Genomic DNA, 16,701 nt, shown 5'->3' on the forward strand with positions numbered 1-16,701 from the left:
GTAACAGCCCACTTCCACCCAAAGCCTCATGCAGAGCACCTATCTAAAGACACATCAGGAAAAGAAGTTCTGCCACCAGAGAGAAAATGGGGAGTGCTGAAGAGGGTCTCAAACATAGGTTACAGCAGGGAGAAATGAGAAATATCTGACCTTGATGTATCCTTGCAACTGACAGTACTCTTGAGCAGCAACCCAGTCTGATCCCATTTCCACACACCCACGTGAAGCTCAGCTCACACAACCTCTGTCACTGGGCAAAATTATTGTGTGAAGTACAGCTGTGGTGCCAGATATCTCCACAATTTAATCAGACTGACTCCAACTCTAGTAGCCAGAGGCAGCCACAAGGTTACTATCAGAGGTCATCTGGTATTACTGCTGGGTTAGTCTGCCACCAGAGAGACTTTCAGGTCTCTCACGTCACAGGCTGGAAATCAATGCTGTTTCCAGGGGTCCCCAGGCTGTACTTTACCTGATCATCTGGGAGAATAAAGGAGCAGGTGTCACCATTGCAACATATAACATAGTAAAGAAAGGATAACACAGATAATAAAGTGAATTATAGGAAACAAGTGATTCAAGCAAAGGTGAACAACATCAGAAGTTATTAGGTAAACAAAGAAAACAATTGCAAACTAGGAGAAAGGTAGATTTAGAGAGCATAGGGAACTACAAAGCACTGAGGCCTCATGGACAACACTAATACATGGCATACAAGCCACCTGGCCCTTTACTTGACACAAGAAACATTACAATTTCATGAGATCTTGGTAGTGCAGAAGTCCTCCAAAGGCCTGTGTATGGTTGTTCTGGAAGACTTTATAACAGTACAGCCAAATTGTTAGGTCTTATGCCTCCCCCCAGGACTGAAAAGAATCCAATGCACTCCTGGGGCACAGCTTCTGGCTTAGTTTCCTCTGAAGAAACAGAAACCAAAGTTGCTCAAACTAAACCAGTCTCAATAAGCAGCACAATCAGGGGTTGCTTCAAAATTCTTTACTGTGCCATAGCAAGATACCAACACAGACACAGACTGGCATCAAACTAATGCAAGTGTCAGACCCCTCAAAACTAGAGAGGTTCTGAGCTGAAACAAAAGCATCTAAAGACTTCAGATTTTGAGTGGAGATCTGAGCAACAGCCACGTCTGTGTTGATGCAAGCTCACAGCCAGCCTTGGTGCAGTCCAGTGCATATAGGAGCAACTGATGTGGCTACTGCTCACATAACTCATCTGAAACCCTGGAAGGTTTTTTAATTAAAAAGGATTTAGTGCTATTAAACAATAAAATATCAGAACCCCAGAGGAGGCATAATTGCAAGACAAATTGTGCAGCTCCACAGTTTCCAAATCCACACGGTGTTACTGGCAGCTGGCCTTCAATTATGAGAAGGTAACAAGAAAAAGCACACAGCCAGTGACAGTGAGGCAAGGTGCCCACTGTCCCTTAAAGGAGCCCCTGCTGCTCCCCTCAGAGCTTCTGCACTGACTGGGCTTTGAGACAGCTATGGCCCCAGAACTTGTCATAATCTCTCCAACCACAATGTGGATAGCAAGGTGTACAAAGGTCACCTAGTGTAACTTCAATGCTATCATACCTGAGTGGGCTTCACATACAGGAGAAAAAGCTTCAACTCTGTCAGCCACAATATAGAAAATTTGCCTTCAACAAGCTCTGGCTGTGGGCCAGCATCTGTACCGGCAACTTTGCAGAACAAATTCATTTAACAATAACCTCCCTCCTGCTACTTCAGCATCTCCCCACAAAGACCTGCCCTCAGTGGGAGTTGCATAAGAACAAATAAAAGCCAAATAGAGCTAGAGTGAAATAGCTTGCATAGATTTGAGAAGCTTCAGTAGTTTTCTCTTTCAAAGATGTATAAGTAGGCCAAAAAAGCACTTTGCTTTGGGTTGGGGTTTTTGGGGGGTAAGGAAGCAAGTCAGGCAAAAGTTAAGCATGTGCTTGTTTTGATAGTCTATACATTTCACTTCATATTTTCAAAGCATTTCCAAATAACACTTGAAAACTAAGAAATCTTCCCAAAGAGAAAATCTAAGAATTTCCCTAAAGAGCCTTGAACAGAATACATTGTTTGACTAAAATTAGATTCCCTTTCACATCCCATTTGCCCCAATAATCCTGCTTCTTGCTGTCAAGAAGCAACAAAGAGCTCCCTCACTACCTGCACAAAGCTATCTGATAAGGCTCTCAAGGGACACAGAAAACTTTATCCACTCCTGCCATGTAGTTGCAGCTCAGCAGTGTCCGGGCTCCTCATTTGATAGGATACCAACCCCTGTTCTATGAAACACATCAGCCACCTATTTCTCATTCCAGTGACAATGACCTAACCTGCACTGAAGCAGAGGCTACTCTAAACTTCAGCTACTTTGGCTTTACTGGGATACTGATTACCCATATACTCATAATATCCTTATTTCACAACTTGCTTTTAAGAAAATAATATAATGACCAATATACTTGAAGCAGATGAATGCTAATACAGCTGTAATCACACTAGTCAGTAAACTGATCTACATGAGAGAAAAAAAAAATACTCAAAAGAATAAGAAGAAACCCCCACATCTCAGTTGGGTGAAATTTCCAATCTAGTTTGCTGCTTAACTACAGATGAAAAAAATGACAGCGCTGCAACACCACTGAAGAAAGAGAAAATAACCCAACCTTCAGAGCACATCTCAAAAGTGCACCCACAAATGAATACCCACTGTTTCAGTGCAATCCATAATAAAAAAAATCCTTTAAAAATTCAGGTTTAATTTACTTGCCTGTCACAAAAAAAGTCTGTAGCAGCACAGGCATACATGGTTTCAAGCAAAAAAATCTTGGTCTCATGTTGTGATCTTTCTTCTATTCAATTGTCATGAACATATTCCCATCCCTCAAAAGTCCATCCTTGCAGACAGCATGCTAACAGTGACTCTTTCAGGGATGCTGACACACCTGCTAACACAACAAAAAACTCTCAGTCTCAGTGTTTCTAAAGAGATCTGACAGGAGTGGGACAGTACTGATTGTCTCTGCTGTACTTTACAGGCTGCCTTTGCAAGCAACATTTTCAAAAAGGGCTGAAGATAAATGTTGCAATCACAAGCAAAGTTATCCTGCAAAGAAAAATCTTGCAAATGCACATATTCCTTAGCACAAAAGACCTGTAAGCCCATCTTGCATGGATTTGTCTGGCAAAAGACTGGTCTTGAGTCTCTGTATGCACACAAGTCTGAATAGGCACACAGCACTGAAATCAGATTAACACTCAAGTTTCTCAATGAACAGATTCCCATCTCCCTGCAGTTGCTCTTGTACCCTGAGATAAATGAGCAATCCAAAGTGGAGAGCGCACTACTGCTGAACAATGCAGACAGGGATTCAGAGGCCTCCACATTAAATGAGCAAGAAGAATGTCACACCTCAGTGATCAGCTCTGTGGCATCATGTAGGGACAAGAACAGACTGACATGATGAGCAGTTGGACTAGTGACACAGCACATGCCTGCTGAGCATGTAAAAAGTTCCTCATTCCATTTTCAGCTTGCCACTCTGCTAGGTAACCTGCTGGGCCACATCTGCTGTTGAAATTTGCAGAAGGGCAGGCTCAAGACTGACAGCCACTGGGATAAGAGTGGTACACAAACAGCAAAAGCTATTAAAGCATAGTTTGCAAAACCTGTAACTCTCCAAAGAGCACTCCAGCTTTCCAAACAATTACCATGTAATTCCTTCTCCCCATCTTGTATTCTGGCTGACACCAACAGAAATTTGTAACACCTGACAATAATTGGTTACCAAGACTTATAAAAAAGAAATTAACAGAAACAGAGAATCACAAAACAGTCAACATCAGATTGAGAGTCTGGAGATTTCCTAATACAACGAGGAATTAGGGCAAGTTGCTCAGATTCAAGTCTAGTCATGATATGATCATCCTCTTCAAGGACAGACTCCAAACTGTCTGGGTCACCTGTCCTAGGTATCTGACAAACCTCACCATAAAATAATTACATTTAAAGGAAATTTTCTGTATTTCGATATGTGAGCATACACACTGATAAAACTTGCCTCGAGGCCTTCTCTTCTCCAGGCTGAAGAATACCAGCTTTCTCAGTCTCATAAGAGACACTCCTACTCCTCAAACTTCACAGTCATTTGCTGGACCTGCTGAAGTCCAGGAGAGTCCAGGATCGGACAAAGCACTCCAGATGTGTCACTCCCCAGAGCAGAGGTGAAGGATCATCCTTCTGAGCTGCCACTTATTCTTTCGGAATAGAACCCAGGAAGCCATTGGTGTCCTTTGCCTCAAGGGTACATTGCTGCTCACGCTGAGCTTGGTGTCCACCAGTACCTCCAAGGCCTTTTCTGCAAAGTTGCTTTCCAGCCAGTTAGCACTGATACACACAACTATCCCTCCCCAGGGGCAGAACTTCACAGGATTCTTGTCAGTCCATTTTTTCAGCCTTTTGTCTAATCCACACTTCATCAGTTTGTCAAGGAGGAGATTATGGGAGCCTGTGTCAAAAATCTTACTACAGTCAAGAAAAACACCTCCATTGCTCTTCCCTCAGCCACCAGGCTAATCTTATCAGGTTCATCATGCATGATTTCCCCTTCATAAACCCATGTTGAATAGTCCTACTCACCTCCTTGTCCTTTAAGTGCTTGGAAACCCTTCCCAGTATTATTGGTTCCCTACTTGCCTGGGGACTGACAGAAGACCAATTATCTGTAATTCCCCAGATCTGCCTCCTTGCACTTCTTTAAGATAGTGGTGACAATTGCAGGAATCTCCCTCAGTTGCCATGACCTGTCAAAGATACTCAAAAGTGACCTCACATCAGTATTAATCAGCTCATTCAGAACTTGTCAGTTCAGTAGATCATACCAATTGCTGTGGGCTTGGGTATACTGAATGAAAGTGTTCCATATTCTGATCCTCACCCAGTTATAGAATGTCTTCATTGCTTCCAGCTGATCACAGTGGCCTCAAATTGCTGAAGGTGAGTTTTACCAGTAAAGGCCATGATGAAGGCAGTGAATACTTCAGTCATTTCCCCATCCTCTGCCAAAAGATCCTCCTGCTGCACTCAGCAGTGAATCCAAATTTTTTTCTCATATCTGTTTACAAGTCCTTTTTGCTGCTCTTCATCTCACTGGACAAGATTCTGGGTACACTGTGGCTTTCCCAGTGCTATCTTTTAATAACCTGTGTATGTTTCCTCATCACCTTTCCCTGCTTCCAGCCCTTCTACATTTGTATACAGAAGTGGTTAAGTCATGAAGAGACTCAGACTCAATGCTTCTTCCATTTCAGTACCCCACCATAAGCAACATTTGGTTTCAAGTGACTCAATTCAGTTCCCAAGGGATTCCTGGGGATATACCCCAGCAAGCTCTCTACAAACCTGAAAACCTGGCTCCTAGTTAAGGGAGCAGCAGTCTTAAATATTTGAGTATGCTTGGCTGAAGCACTTCCTACTTGATGATGACCTTCCCTGAACACGTTACAAACATTCCCAAACAATGTCTCATCTTTTCCTCCTCTCCATTTCCAGTAAGTGATGAGACGGAAGTCCTGCAGTGCTAGAACCTATTTCAAGTTCCAAGTAGAGGGCTAAGGAACAAGTAATAAACATGCTTTAGTGACCACTCTAAATCATAGGGTGTTCAATTTTCTATTGCTCTAGATCTTCTATTACAAAGACATTACCTCTTCATCACAGCAGCTCATTAGCATTCACTTTGAACATGATTCCACAGGATGTCACAGAATACTGTCAGGTCATGGTAATTCAGGCTCCTAAATTACACACCTGGCACTGATACAAACTTCTTGTTTTGTATTGGACAGTGAAAGGCCTCCTTGTTCCATTCTTATTCCTCACTGATAAAGTAGAGGTTGAGGTATACGCACAATTTGCTCAACAAGGGAACAGATCCAGAGGTTTAATGATTTTCTGAAGTATTTTGCCATTCTCCCTAACAAGGAGTTTACAGACTGCTGCTCCTCTTCTCACTGAAACAAACACCATTTTCAGGATAATTAATTTTTTTAAAAACTTATTTCCAAAAGTATGAAAGATATTGCACATTCAAGTAATTTATTAATCTGCAGTATTGCATTAAACCATGGCTTTTTCCAGCAGTGATTTCAAGAGCAGTTGGAAGTCCAGGGTGCTAAAGACTGAAAGTAAACAGGGTTAGAGGAAAGAAGTTAAAGTCTGTGAAGAATTTCAGATATCCAGACAGAAAAGCATTATTGGAAAAAATTCTGCAGTATCCAATCATTTCATGTTAATTATGAGGTAAATATTAATTTCATACATTTGAAAAGGCTTGTTTCTTCCAAAAGCATAACATCTCTAATAACCTGAGGAGGATTAGCATTTTAAACTTCTGAAGTCACTTAGGAAAGGAGACAAAGCTGAAGAGGAAACCAAGGGTGGCCTCTGCAAGAAGAGGCTTGTCCCGTGCTGGACATGATTGGCTCCAAAGATCCACTGCAGGGCACAGCTGAGCCCCTCAGACACGATCACAGAATCATTAGGTTGGAAAAGACCTTTGATCATCAAGTCCAACCTATGACCTAACACCACCTTATCAACTAGACCATGGCACCTCAGGGAAAACATGCAACAAAGAACCAAACTGCCTGGCAGTGAGGGGTGAGAAAAGAAGTGTGAGAAACAGCCCTGTGCAGAGCACCAAGGTCAGAGAAGATGAGGAGATGCTGCAGGAACCAGGGCAGACTTCTTCACAGTCCCTGGGCTTCCATGGTGGATGAGGTGAACTGACTGGTGGGGTGCCAGACATACCCCTGGCTGCTTTCTCTCCTCAACAGGATGGGGAAAAAAAACTAGTATGTAGTATCTTGTTGGTCAAGATAAATAAGTAACCAGGAGAAGCAATGGGAAAAACTGAGACAGGATGTTGCCACAGAGGGGAACAACTACATGGAATCCTTCGTGGTTGTAAAGTGGTGAAGGGCCAAGAGTTGTAGTAGTAGTTTGTGTAAATTTTTAACCTTTGTCAGTGTTGTGGTGACATTTTGATTTAAGTCTGGGGATTTACACACATGCCACCAATCCTTCAAGATAATGACAGTTTAATAAGTAAAGCAAAACTGCACATGCAAGTAAAGCAAAATAAGGAATTTATTCACTGCCTCCCATTAGCAGGCAGACATCCGGCCACTTCTTGGAAAGCAGGGCCTCAGCATGCATAGCCATTAAGATAAACACCATCATGAATGCCTCTACTCACTTCTCTCCCTTTCCCTGAGCTTTACCACCAACCACATCATAGAGCAGGAATATCCTTTTAGCCAGATCAGATCAGCTGTCCCAATTATGTCACCTCCCAACCTCATGCAGACCCCCAGGCTCACTGGCCTCAGGCAGGACTTGGAGTGAATACTTTGATGCTGAGCAAGGGCTATCAGGAAGAAAGTCATCTCCATCCCTAATTTCATGTTATTTCAATTTGCATTATGCCCAAGTCCCACATTACTTAAATATATTGTGTAATCTCTGACTATCCCATCCCTTCTCTTTGTCATTCCTGATATCCCTCCATACCAACACATGTTCTCCACACTTACACCATACACTTTGCACCCATCAATCAGAATGATATATCCTCATTAACTAATATCCTCTGTCCTTTAACAGAGGCCAAAGCCAATTCTCCACACCACCGTAGCTGGCTAATAAACTGTTTCATTTAGACTTCAAAGCATAGAAAGGTCTTCACAAAGAACAAGCTGTACAAGTCACTGGTTTGAAAGACAGAATGCTAGACAAAGTGATCTAATACACCTTGCCTTCAAGTGTACATGCACATAAGGGTGTAAAATCTAAAGGTGGCATTCAGTCCTTCATAGAAGTCTTTGCAACCACTGAAAATGTCTTCATCTCAGTGCTCTGAGAAACAAGTTTCTCTCAGGAAGAAGCACAAAACACTTCTACTTTAGACTTTTCTTTCTGTATCTTCTACAGGATGATGTACCAGTTCTCTTTGTTACTTTTATCTCAGTTTTCCAACTAAGCCATTATCACTGTTAGATAGCCTTCATAGATAAGAGTAAGTCATGAATAGTCACCACTATCCAAGCAGCAAAACCAGAAGAGAGCAAAAAATATCCAAACTAAACACAACCTTTAAGAAGTCTGCTCTCTCATTTTCATCTTCTCCTGCTAAACAGAGATAAAGAATGTATCATACTAAGATCTGTCCCTACTTTTATCTTACAGAGAACTGACTGCACCCACAGACGTTTAACCCAATCTTGTCCTTGCTAAGACTGGGCAAGGAAAATAGGATTGGTTTAAAGCTGTGCCTATAAGCAAAGGCTCTTACCTGCATTAGCCCAGGGAAGATACCAGGGGCAGCTGACATTCACGTAGGTGCCAGGCAGTCCATCTGGCCAGCAGGCATAATCATCAAATGTTCTGTTGCAGAACTTGCCTTCTGCAGAGAAAGAGAAGGGAGGCTCGTACCACTGCCTTGTACAGTAAGAAGGAAAAGACTGAAGAGCAGAATATAAAAGAAAATACAGACAACATGCATTTAAGCTCCAACGTGGAATTATATGACATTTATTTATCCAAATGAGTGATTTTATCTTCACACAGATAACTGTTGTTTCAGGGAGTAACTAAGGAAGAGATTCAGGGACGAACTAAGGAACACTGACTCAATAGACAAGTTTCTTAAGTAACAGATTAATATTAATTTATCAATCCTTTTTTTTTTTTTAACACCCTTACTTGCCACAGTTTATAATCATTTTTGTTGTGAACACTAAAGATAATAATTCCTCAGAATGCTTCAAATTCATGCAGCTGGAAAATCTACCCTAATATATAGGTCCACCAATGAAATACCCACACACAACCATAACTTTGCATTACAGCTTAATCAACATGAGAATACCTCAGATTCATTAAACTGTCATTCTTAGAGGGCAGCACTCAACTGCTCAACACAATAATGCAGCAGAAGGAGATGAATGTGTCCCTGCCATTGTCATCAGCCACTGCTCTCACTCTGACATAATAATGTAGTTAAGACAAGGAACATTAACAGTTTTGAAATAATTCTTCACAGGTATAACTTTAGACACCTCTTCAGTGTGTCACAAAAGCACTGAAGCAGAGGAGAGGCTGCATGGTGTCCAATTGTGAGCATAATTGACAAGTCACCACTTGTCCTCTAAATACCATGATGCTGGCACATTACAGAAGCTCCCGGCACATTACAGCAGCTCAAACACTAAGACAAGCTACATTCTCCTTAAGTCACTTGCTTTTTTTTTCCAAAGCCGTTTCAGCATTTTGCAAGGCTCGGAATAATTTATGCCAACTTTACAATTCACAAACTTCTAGTTCAATGTGAGCAGCATGGTTCCAGATTTCCTAACACCTTGACCCCTAAAGAAGTTTCAGGTCTATTACATTACTGGCTGTTTGATATGGCACAGCTACCACTTGCCACTGCATAACACTCTGGACCTAAGGACAAACATCTTTACAATGAAATTGTTCCATAAAACACTTCCCCCCAGCAGAGGGAAGAGTCCCACAGAGAGCAGGCACGAGCAAATGGGATAAAGAAGCAATGGACCAGAAAGAAGTATATTCAAGTTCATAATCACTCCCTTGCTACTGTTATCATGCATTTTAAAAATTAATACATCCTCTCCCTACCAAATCAGCTTACCTGCCACAATGGGGGGTGTCTCATACAAGTATTTCTGGCACTGGAGCTGATACTCCTTCCATTTCTGCACAACCTCAGAAAGGGAGCCATCTGAACTCTGAAAGAGAAGTCACGAGTCTCAGACATTGCAGGATTTAAACTGTAGGGTTCTTCACACAGAATGAGTAGGTCAGCGTGGAAATGACTACAAAAAGCCAGAACAGCACTGCTTATCACAAAGGGTACAAGATGATGCTACATATTTGCCTAATTTCAACAACAAAAAAATTCCCCTTCCATTTGCAGAACAAGGAAACAAAAAAACCACAAACTATAGTGTCCTCACTGAAACCCACACTGAGCTAGCCTTGTTCTCTTGAACATGCCCCAGTTGTGTGATTTATTATCTCATGAAAAGACAGGGACAGCAGTAAGTCCTTTATTAGTAGAGGTTTTCTTTCCAACAGCAGTATTTCTGCTTTCCCATAAACGAAAACAATTTAATTCAACATATTCAGCAGATATTCCCCACACATTCTTCCAAAACGTGGATGAAAGCTTTTCCAGCCTTTTTCTTCTTTGATGAACAGCTTTTCCCTGCATCCTACATATTTTTCCTGCAACTGCAGAAAGATGTAGAGCCTCCTTTTTGGACATTTTGACAGGCTGCAGGTTCCACCATCACCTACCCTAAGCAGTGAGGGGGTAGGGGAAAAGTATGTACAGACTCGATCTGAGGACAAAGGAAATTAGCTATTATTAGAGTGAGCAGCTAACTCAGGGCTGGCTGCTCACTCAACCCTAGCAGATGTCCTCCCTGGCTCACAGAGATCCAGCTTTACTCACTGCGTTTGAGTAGAGACATTACTCCTTCTCCCCCCTCTTTGTATTTGTATAAACCAAGTTTAAATATCCGGATTAGGAGGCTGTAATTGAGCAACAATGCAGGTAACTCAGCCTTCTTTTTCCAGAGAAAGCCCCATGGATGTCTCAGACATACAATCAACAGTATGAACCTAATGGTACAACGCTAATGCTGCTGAGTGGAAGGAAGTTCATTTAATCCCAGATGTCAATCAGTTTATTTAGTGAAGCATGAGGGTAAATAATCCTTGCAGTTTTACCCTCCTAGCTTCAATGGCTAATTTTTATTTTCCACTTGTGCTTCTAAACCTTTTCCAGATGGTTAGAATAAAAACAGAGTATGGGAAGTTATTTTAAAATGAAGAAGTAATTTTAAAACTCTACAGGAAAGTCAAATTAAATCCTGTCCACTACAACCAATATGACTAAAATTTAGACACCAATACAATCACCTTGCAATAAAAGAAAAGACCTCTCACGTCCTCTTCTTTTATATCCTTCCAATTAAAAATCCATTTGAAAAGAAACCAAGCACCACATGTATAATGCTCCTGCCTGGATTAACCCACTACATTTAATTACAAATATGGTCTTGTACATATGACGGAAAGTACGACATTTAGTAAACACCTGTGTTGTGTTTCAAGAGTAAGTACCTATTAACTTGTAGCTAGGGCCTTCACGGCCGTAATTTTAGATTAACTTAGTTGGCTCCCCCTGAAGTCAAAACCAGCACAAGCCTGTGGATCTTGGAAACTCTGACCTTGTTTACCTGATTTAAATCACCTTATCTATGGCAATAAATGTTGCAAAGCCTGTCTATTGTAAAACAAATGGATTCTACTGAATGGAAAAACAAACCTGTAGCATAGTGATCCATGTTCGACATACCTGAAGGGGAAAGAAAACATCACCTAAATGAGATCTACAGGTGTGTGTAGAGAAACAATCAGTAACTAAAACTCTATTTACATACCTATGTAGGCTGAGTACTGATAGATGACCTGAATACAGGGAGAGAAACAGTTTGCAAACTTGTTTCTCCCAGGCTGTCTTTAGAAAGTGACTTCAGGTTATATGTCTTTTAGAATCAGACACTCATTTAAAGGTCTTCATTTTACAACTATGGTTAATTGAAGTTACCAAAGACTTTCACTATCCTCTCAGCACCAGGTTAACACTCAAAGGAATTTAAAGGAACATTTTCAGGATGAATTCTTAAATTACAAGTCACTATAATTTCAGAAGTTACTAAACATCACACATCTTCCCAAAAAGCAACTATTGATCAAGCATGTTGATGACTACATCAAGTTAATCCAAACTTAGCTTTTAAAATCATTACAAGATACAGATGCAGACAGAGTGTCATTTAGAAACAAAACTACCTTTTAAAATAGCCTAACATTGCTTACACTAAGAGAAGTAGCCCTTTTGGAATCAGGAAGCTTTAAAGTCATTTTTCTAAAGTAAGCTTTCATCTGCCTTCATGAATTCAGAAACAACCAGATTTAACTACAGCATAAAAGCAAGCCTCTATCCCATAGTTTACTGAAAAAGTAAAAGCATTCTACTTATACTGGTTTTTCATAATATGAGAAGATGACTAAGATTAGCAAACTATAAGAGTGAAATAATTAGACATATCTATAGTTTGTTGCAATAAGACAATCAAATATAAATTCTAAGACTATATAATTTGTTCTGTCTATGCAACAGTTCACTGTGATTCAGCTAAATACTCTGGTTTGTTATCAGACAAGTTGACTTCAACTTGATTTTAATATATGCTACTTTCTATTTCTCAGAGCTTATGGCCTACACAAACAAGAATCACAAGTTACACAGTGCAACAGATTTACCATGTGAGTAGTTATTCAGATACGAGATACTGTATTTTCTTGAGAAGTTATTTAAATTCTTCTGCAATGAAGCACTAAATGAAAGTATACAAGGCCAAGGTTCCTGGGTCAGTACCTAAAATCTGGAGCAAATGCAAAGTGTTAAACTCAGAACTAGGTTTTCACTGCTGAAAGCATATAGTTGTGGTTTACTCAGAGGTTTTATTCCTGTTATATTCAACCATGGGTGGAAAAACAGCAGTAGTTTTGTTGTGGTGAAAATATATCACAGAAGGATAGCAGAGAAGATGGAAACAGAGCTGACTGGCTGAAGTGGAGAAGTCAAAAGGCATGAATGGATGAAAGACATTAAGGAGGTGAGTGAGGTGCAGCCTAATGAGCGTGAAACAAATGAAGAAAAATTAGGACAGTCAAGAGGACAGACTGGGAGCCTCTCAGTGTATGTATGCAATTAAGTGCAACTAATCTCTAGTGAGCACACTCTAAATTATCACATTTAACAGTCTGAAGTCAGAATTCCTTACAAATCCTTAACACCCTCACAGCAAAGTCCCTTTCTATAGCAATCATTTGTCTTCACAGGCCCTACTGTAAAAGTAAGTCTTTTAATCACTTCTCAACAACTTTGAAACTATTCCTGTTGAAACAAAAAACAGCATCCACACAGATGCAAGGTGAACAATGCCACAAAAGCAATATTCTAATACAGTGAAATCTGAGCACACAGGGTATAAAGCCTCCCTATAAAATGTACCATGAAATGGAATTAAAGTGAAAAGGAGATTTCTCAGAGCTCCAGAGGCAACTGGTGACTCCCTGGGATTACCTTCTCTCTTCTCCCACCACCACATATAAGGTCTCACATGCAACAGAATGACAAATTCCTCCTTACACTTGTATTTCTTTTGTCTTTGCTTGTCTCTTTTTAAACGGGACCACTTATGCTACAACTTTTTTATGTTTTTAGTATTTCAGGATAACAAGCAAGACTTTGCCTTGTTGCTACAGACTCACATGTAACATTACAACCACTGGGACCTCCAAACTGGTAGTCTTAATTTTCAAAGGCAAATGATAAGGAACCTGGCATTGAACAACAATTTCGTGTGGCCCAGTTATTCTTCCCTTGTATAGTAATGCTGGAACATCTACCACATGAGAGGAGGATTCAGATTATATTTACTGCCTTTTAGCTCAGAAGGGTGCTAGTGAGTTACTTTTAAACTTCACTGTCCTTTTTTGAAAAGCCAATGAAACATTATTTCAAGGCTATTCTGCTCAGGATCAGCACAGCAACTACGTGCACGACAGGTGAAGATTACACACTACAAGCCTTACGCTCCTTCTGACTTGCAACATTCTGTCTGGTATAATACAGATCTTACTGAATCATCACTTAGGTAACATAAGCTATAGGTTTGCATCAATACACCAGAGCAGAGCAGGACAATCCCCACCCTGGCCTGGCCAGTGATGCTGTGCCTGATGAACCCCAGGACATGCTTGGCCCCCCTGGCTGCCAGGGCACTGCTGACTCGTGTTCAGCTTGCAGTCAACCTGGAACCCCAGGTTCCTTTCTGTGCCACTGATTTTCAGCATCTCATTCCCCAGTCTGTCCCTACATCCAGGGTTGCCCCATTCCAGGTGCAGAATCCAGCACTTTCCCTTGCTGAACTACATATGGTTGGTGATTGCCCAGCCCTCTGACTTTTCGAGGTCTCTCTGCAGGGCCTCTCTAATTTCAAGGGAGTCAACAGCTCCTCCCAGTTTTGTACTGTCTGCAAACTTCCTTAGTATCCCTTCCAGTCCTGTCCAAGTCGTTTATGAAGATGTTGAAGAGCATGGGGCCTAAGATAAAGCCCTGCAGAAACTCACTAGTGCAAACTCCCCGGTCGGATTCCAGCCCATTCCCTGGAACCCCTTTGTGCCCAATCCATGAACCAGCTGCTCACCCATTGCATGATGTGTTTATCAGTTGTGTCCTGGATATTTCGTCCAAAAGGATCTCATGAGAGACAGTATCCAAAGCTTTACTGAAGTGTACTGCACTAAATTTGGTATTAACAGAGTCCTTTGACTCACTGTTCACCTCATGACAAAACAATCCTGTTGAGGATCAGTCCTTCAAGTACAACACTTCTTGAAGTGTGGGAGAAGGCATTATTGCTCAACCCTCACTCTCCCAAAGAGATGATATTCAACCCAATTTTATAACTACTTAAACTTCTGTGTAATAAATTAATCTAAATCCATTATGTGCAACATCTCGCAGTCCAGTTACTCTCCTTTAAGAGCTGAAGCTGTGCCAAAGGAGGAGAAGGTACATCAAAAAATGATGTCTCTACTATAGATAGTTTAAAAGAAGTATCATTACAGGTACCCTTTTACAGAGATCATAAATTAGACCATACCTCAGGACTGACGTTCCCTAGATTTCTGTATTTATCACATTCTCTTCCCACATTACGTTGCCCAGTATCAAGTTTAATGTAGTCATTTGACAGTATGCAACACTAAGTGACCCTCTGAGATAAAGTCATTACTCTCAGTCCCTTCTGTAGGGCTGCTTGACTGATCAGATGATATAATATTAATTATGCTTCCCAACTCATATTTTACAAGATACTTCATCAGGGGCTGGATCACTCTGTACAAATTCCTCACCCTTCAGAAAAAATAAACAGGATCAAAACAACTTATCTTTCAGAGGGAAACCAGCTTCTAGGAGCTTTTCCTGTAAATGCTTCTGTTCCTTAGTTACTAATGAACCAATTATTTCAGAAGCTCAGGAGTGCCAGAAAAAGAAACCTTTCAGCATCCTCCCTGCTAGTGAAAAGCAAAAAATGAGTTCCCTCAAAAGGCCCTACTGAATTCAGGGAGAAACTCCCTGGTGACACCTGCCAGCTGTTCTTGCCCTTAGGCTGCAGCAGTTTAGTACTTTTAAGTCCTTCAAGAAAAACAAAAAGTCTCAGGACTTCGATAAAGGCAAATCTTGAGAACAGTACTTCACCATCTGTCCAAGCATGGAAAGCCCTCTGTTCTGTCACTGACTTCAAGTTCCATGACATCAAGCTTTTGAACTCAAAGCAGCAAGAGGAAACTCTCATCAGACACTTACATATGATCAACGCACAGAAAAGACATTCCTCTGTCTTCCTCTTCAGAGCTGCTCAGCCCAGATTATTTTTCTTTTGGTGGTGTTTGTTGCTGTCGTTCTTTTTGTTTGTTTTAAACCAGTGGCTGAATTTCAGCACTCCTCTCTCTCTCAGCTGAAAATCACCACTGCACCACACAGTCCCTCATCCTGGCCCCCTCCTGCCTTCAAGCCTTTTTCTTTTCTCTTTTGCACACCTTCAGAAGGAAGGTTTGGCTGAACTCAATCCCACAGTAGCCTACAATAGCACCTATAAGGGCTCTTATCACCACCAGTGGTTCCCATTCCCCTCCATTCTTAAGACCTGTTGTCACTAGATTAAGGAAAAAAGAATAAACACATGCATCTCCTAAAAGTCTAAAAATGCAGAATGCTTCTGCACAGAATCTCAGTTAAGGCACTTTAAAGAACAAAACCAAAACTGATTTGAGGCATGCTCCTATTTCTTGGTACTTCTGCACAGGGAGTTCCTAGTTCAGCTGACTGATCATTCCACAAATCATTTCAAATACATGAACTGCCTGAGCAGGCAGGAGAGTTCAGCCCTAACCACAAGGGTTTCCATTCCAGGACCAAACACTCCAGGTCTGTCCTGGGATCTTTCATTTGTGCTTTGAAAATAACCAGTTTTCCCAACCCTGAAAACTTTGTTTTGACAAGGTGCATCTCAATGAGAAAAATATCTCTTGGCCCTGTAACTTTCTGGATCAAGACAAAGTATTTGGCATTCAGAGACACAGATGTCTAAGCAAACTTTTAAAGACCTAAATCAACTTGCGTAATATACAGTTTCAAAATAAAGGGAATAAAGTAAAGTCTAATATTTCTGCATGCTATAAAATTTAGCATCCCCTTCTAGAGAAATAAAATCAAACTCCTGTAGGTCAAGTAAGATAGTTTGAAAATGCAGGGAAAACCTGTGTTTATAGAGTTCAAGTTTCTAATGTTTCTGTCTCCAGTGATGGACAGACCTGGGATAAGAACAATTACCTACAGAGTTTTTTTGTCCCATGAAAAGCTTCCCAAGGCTGGAAAGATTTTTGTCCTTGGTGACTGCAAGACCCATGAATTCACATGCTCACTGTTGAGGCAAGTACACATTTAGA

At 41.0% G+C, this 16,701-nt stretch overlaps 1 protein-coding gene across 2 annotated transcripts in view; it reads right to left on the reverse strand.

The window, feature by feature from the left end:
- GLP1R (glucagon like peptide 1 receptor) overlaps positions 1-16,701 on the reverse strand; it is an 83,168-nt gene that overhangs the window by 46,844 nt on the left and 19,623 nt on the right. The window contains exons 1-4 of one of the 2 annotated variants that reach the window (XM_014877287.2): positions 12,442-12,542; positions 11,441-11,470; positions 9,737-9,833; positions 8,375-8,485 (exon numbers count right to left, since the gene is read on the reverse strand). In XM_014877287.2, coding sequence (XP_014732773.1) covers positions 8,375-8,485; positions 9,737-9,833; positions 11,441-11,470; positions 12,442-12,444 — 241 coding nt within the window. In that variant the 5' untranslated portion in view covers positions 12,445-12,542. Of the gene's footprint in view, positions 1-8,374; positions 8,486-9,736; positions 9,834-11,440; positions 11,471-12,441; positions 12,543-16,701 lie in introns of those variants that run through there. The other variant, XM_088161284.1, reaches the window with a different exon arrangement.

The sequence above is a fragment of the Sturnus vulgaris genome, chromosome 3 (assembly GCF_052056855.1).
Source record: "Sturnus vulgaris isolate bStuVul1 chromosome 3, bStuVul1.hap1, whole genome shotgun sequence".
Taxonomy (NCBI): domain Eukaryota; kingdom Metazoa; phylum Chordata; class Aves; order Passeriformes; family Sturnidae; genus Sturnus; species Sturnus vulgaris.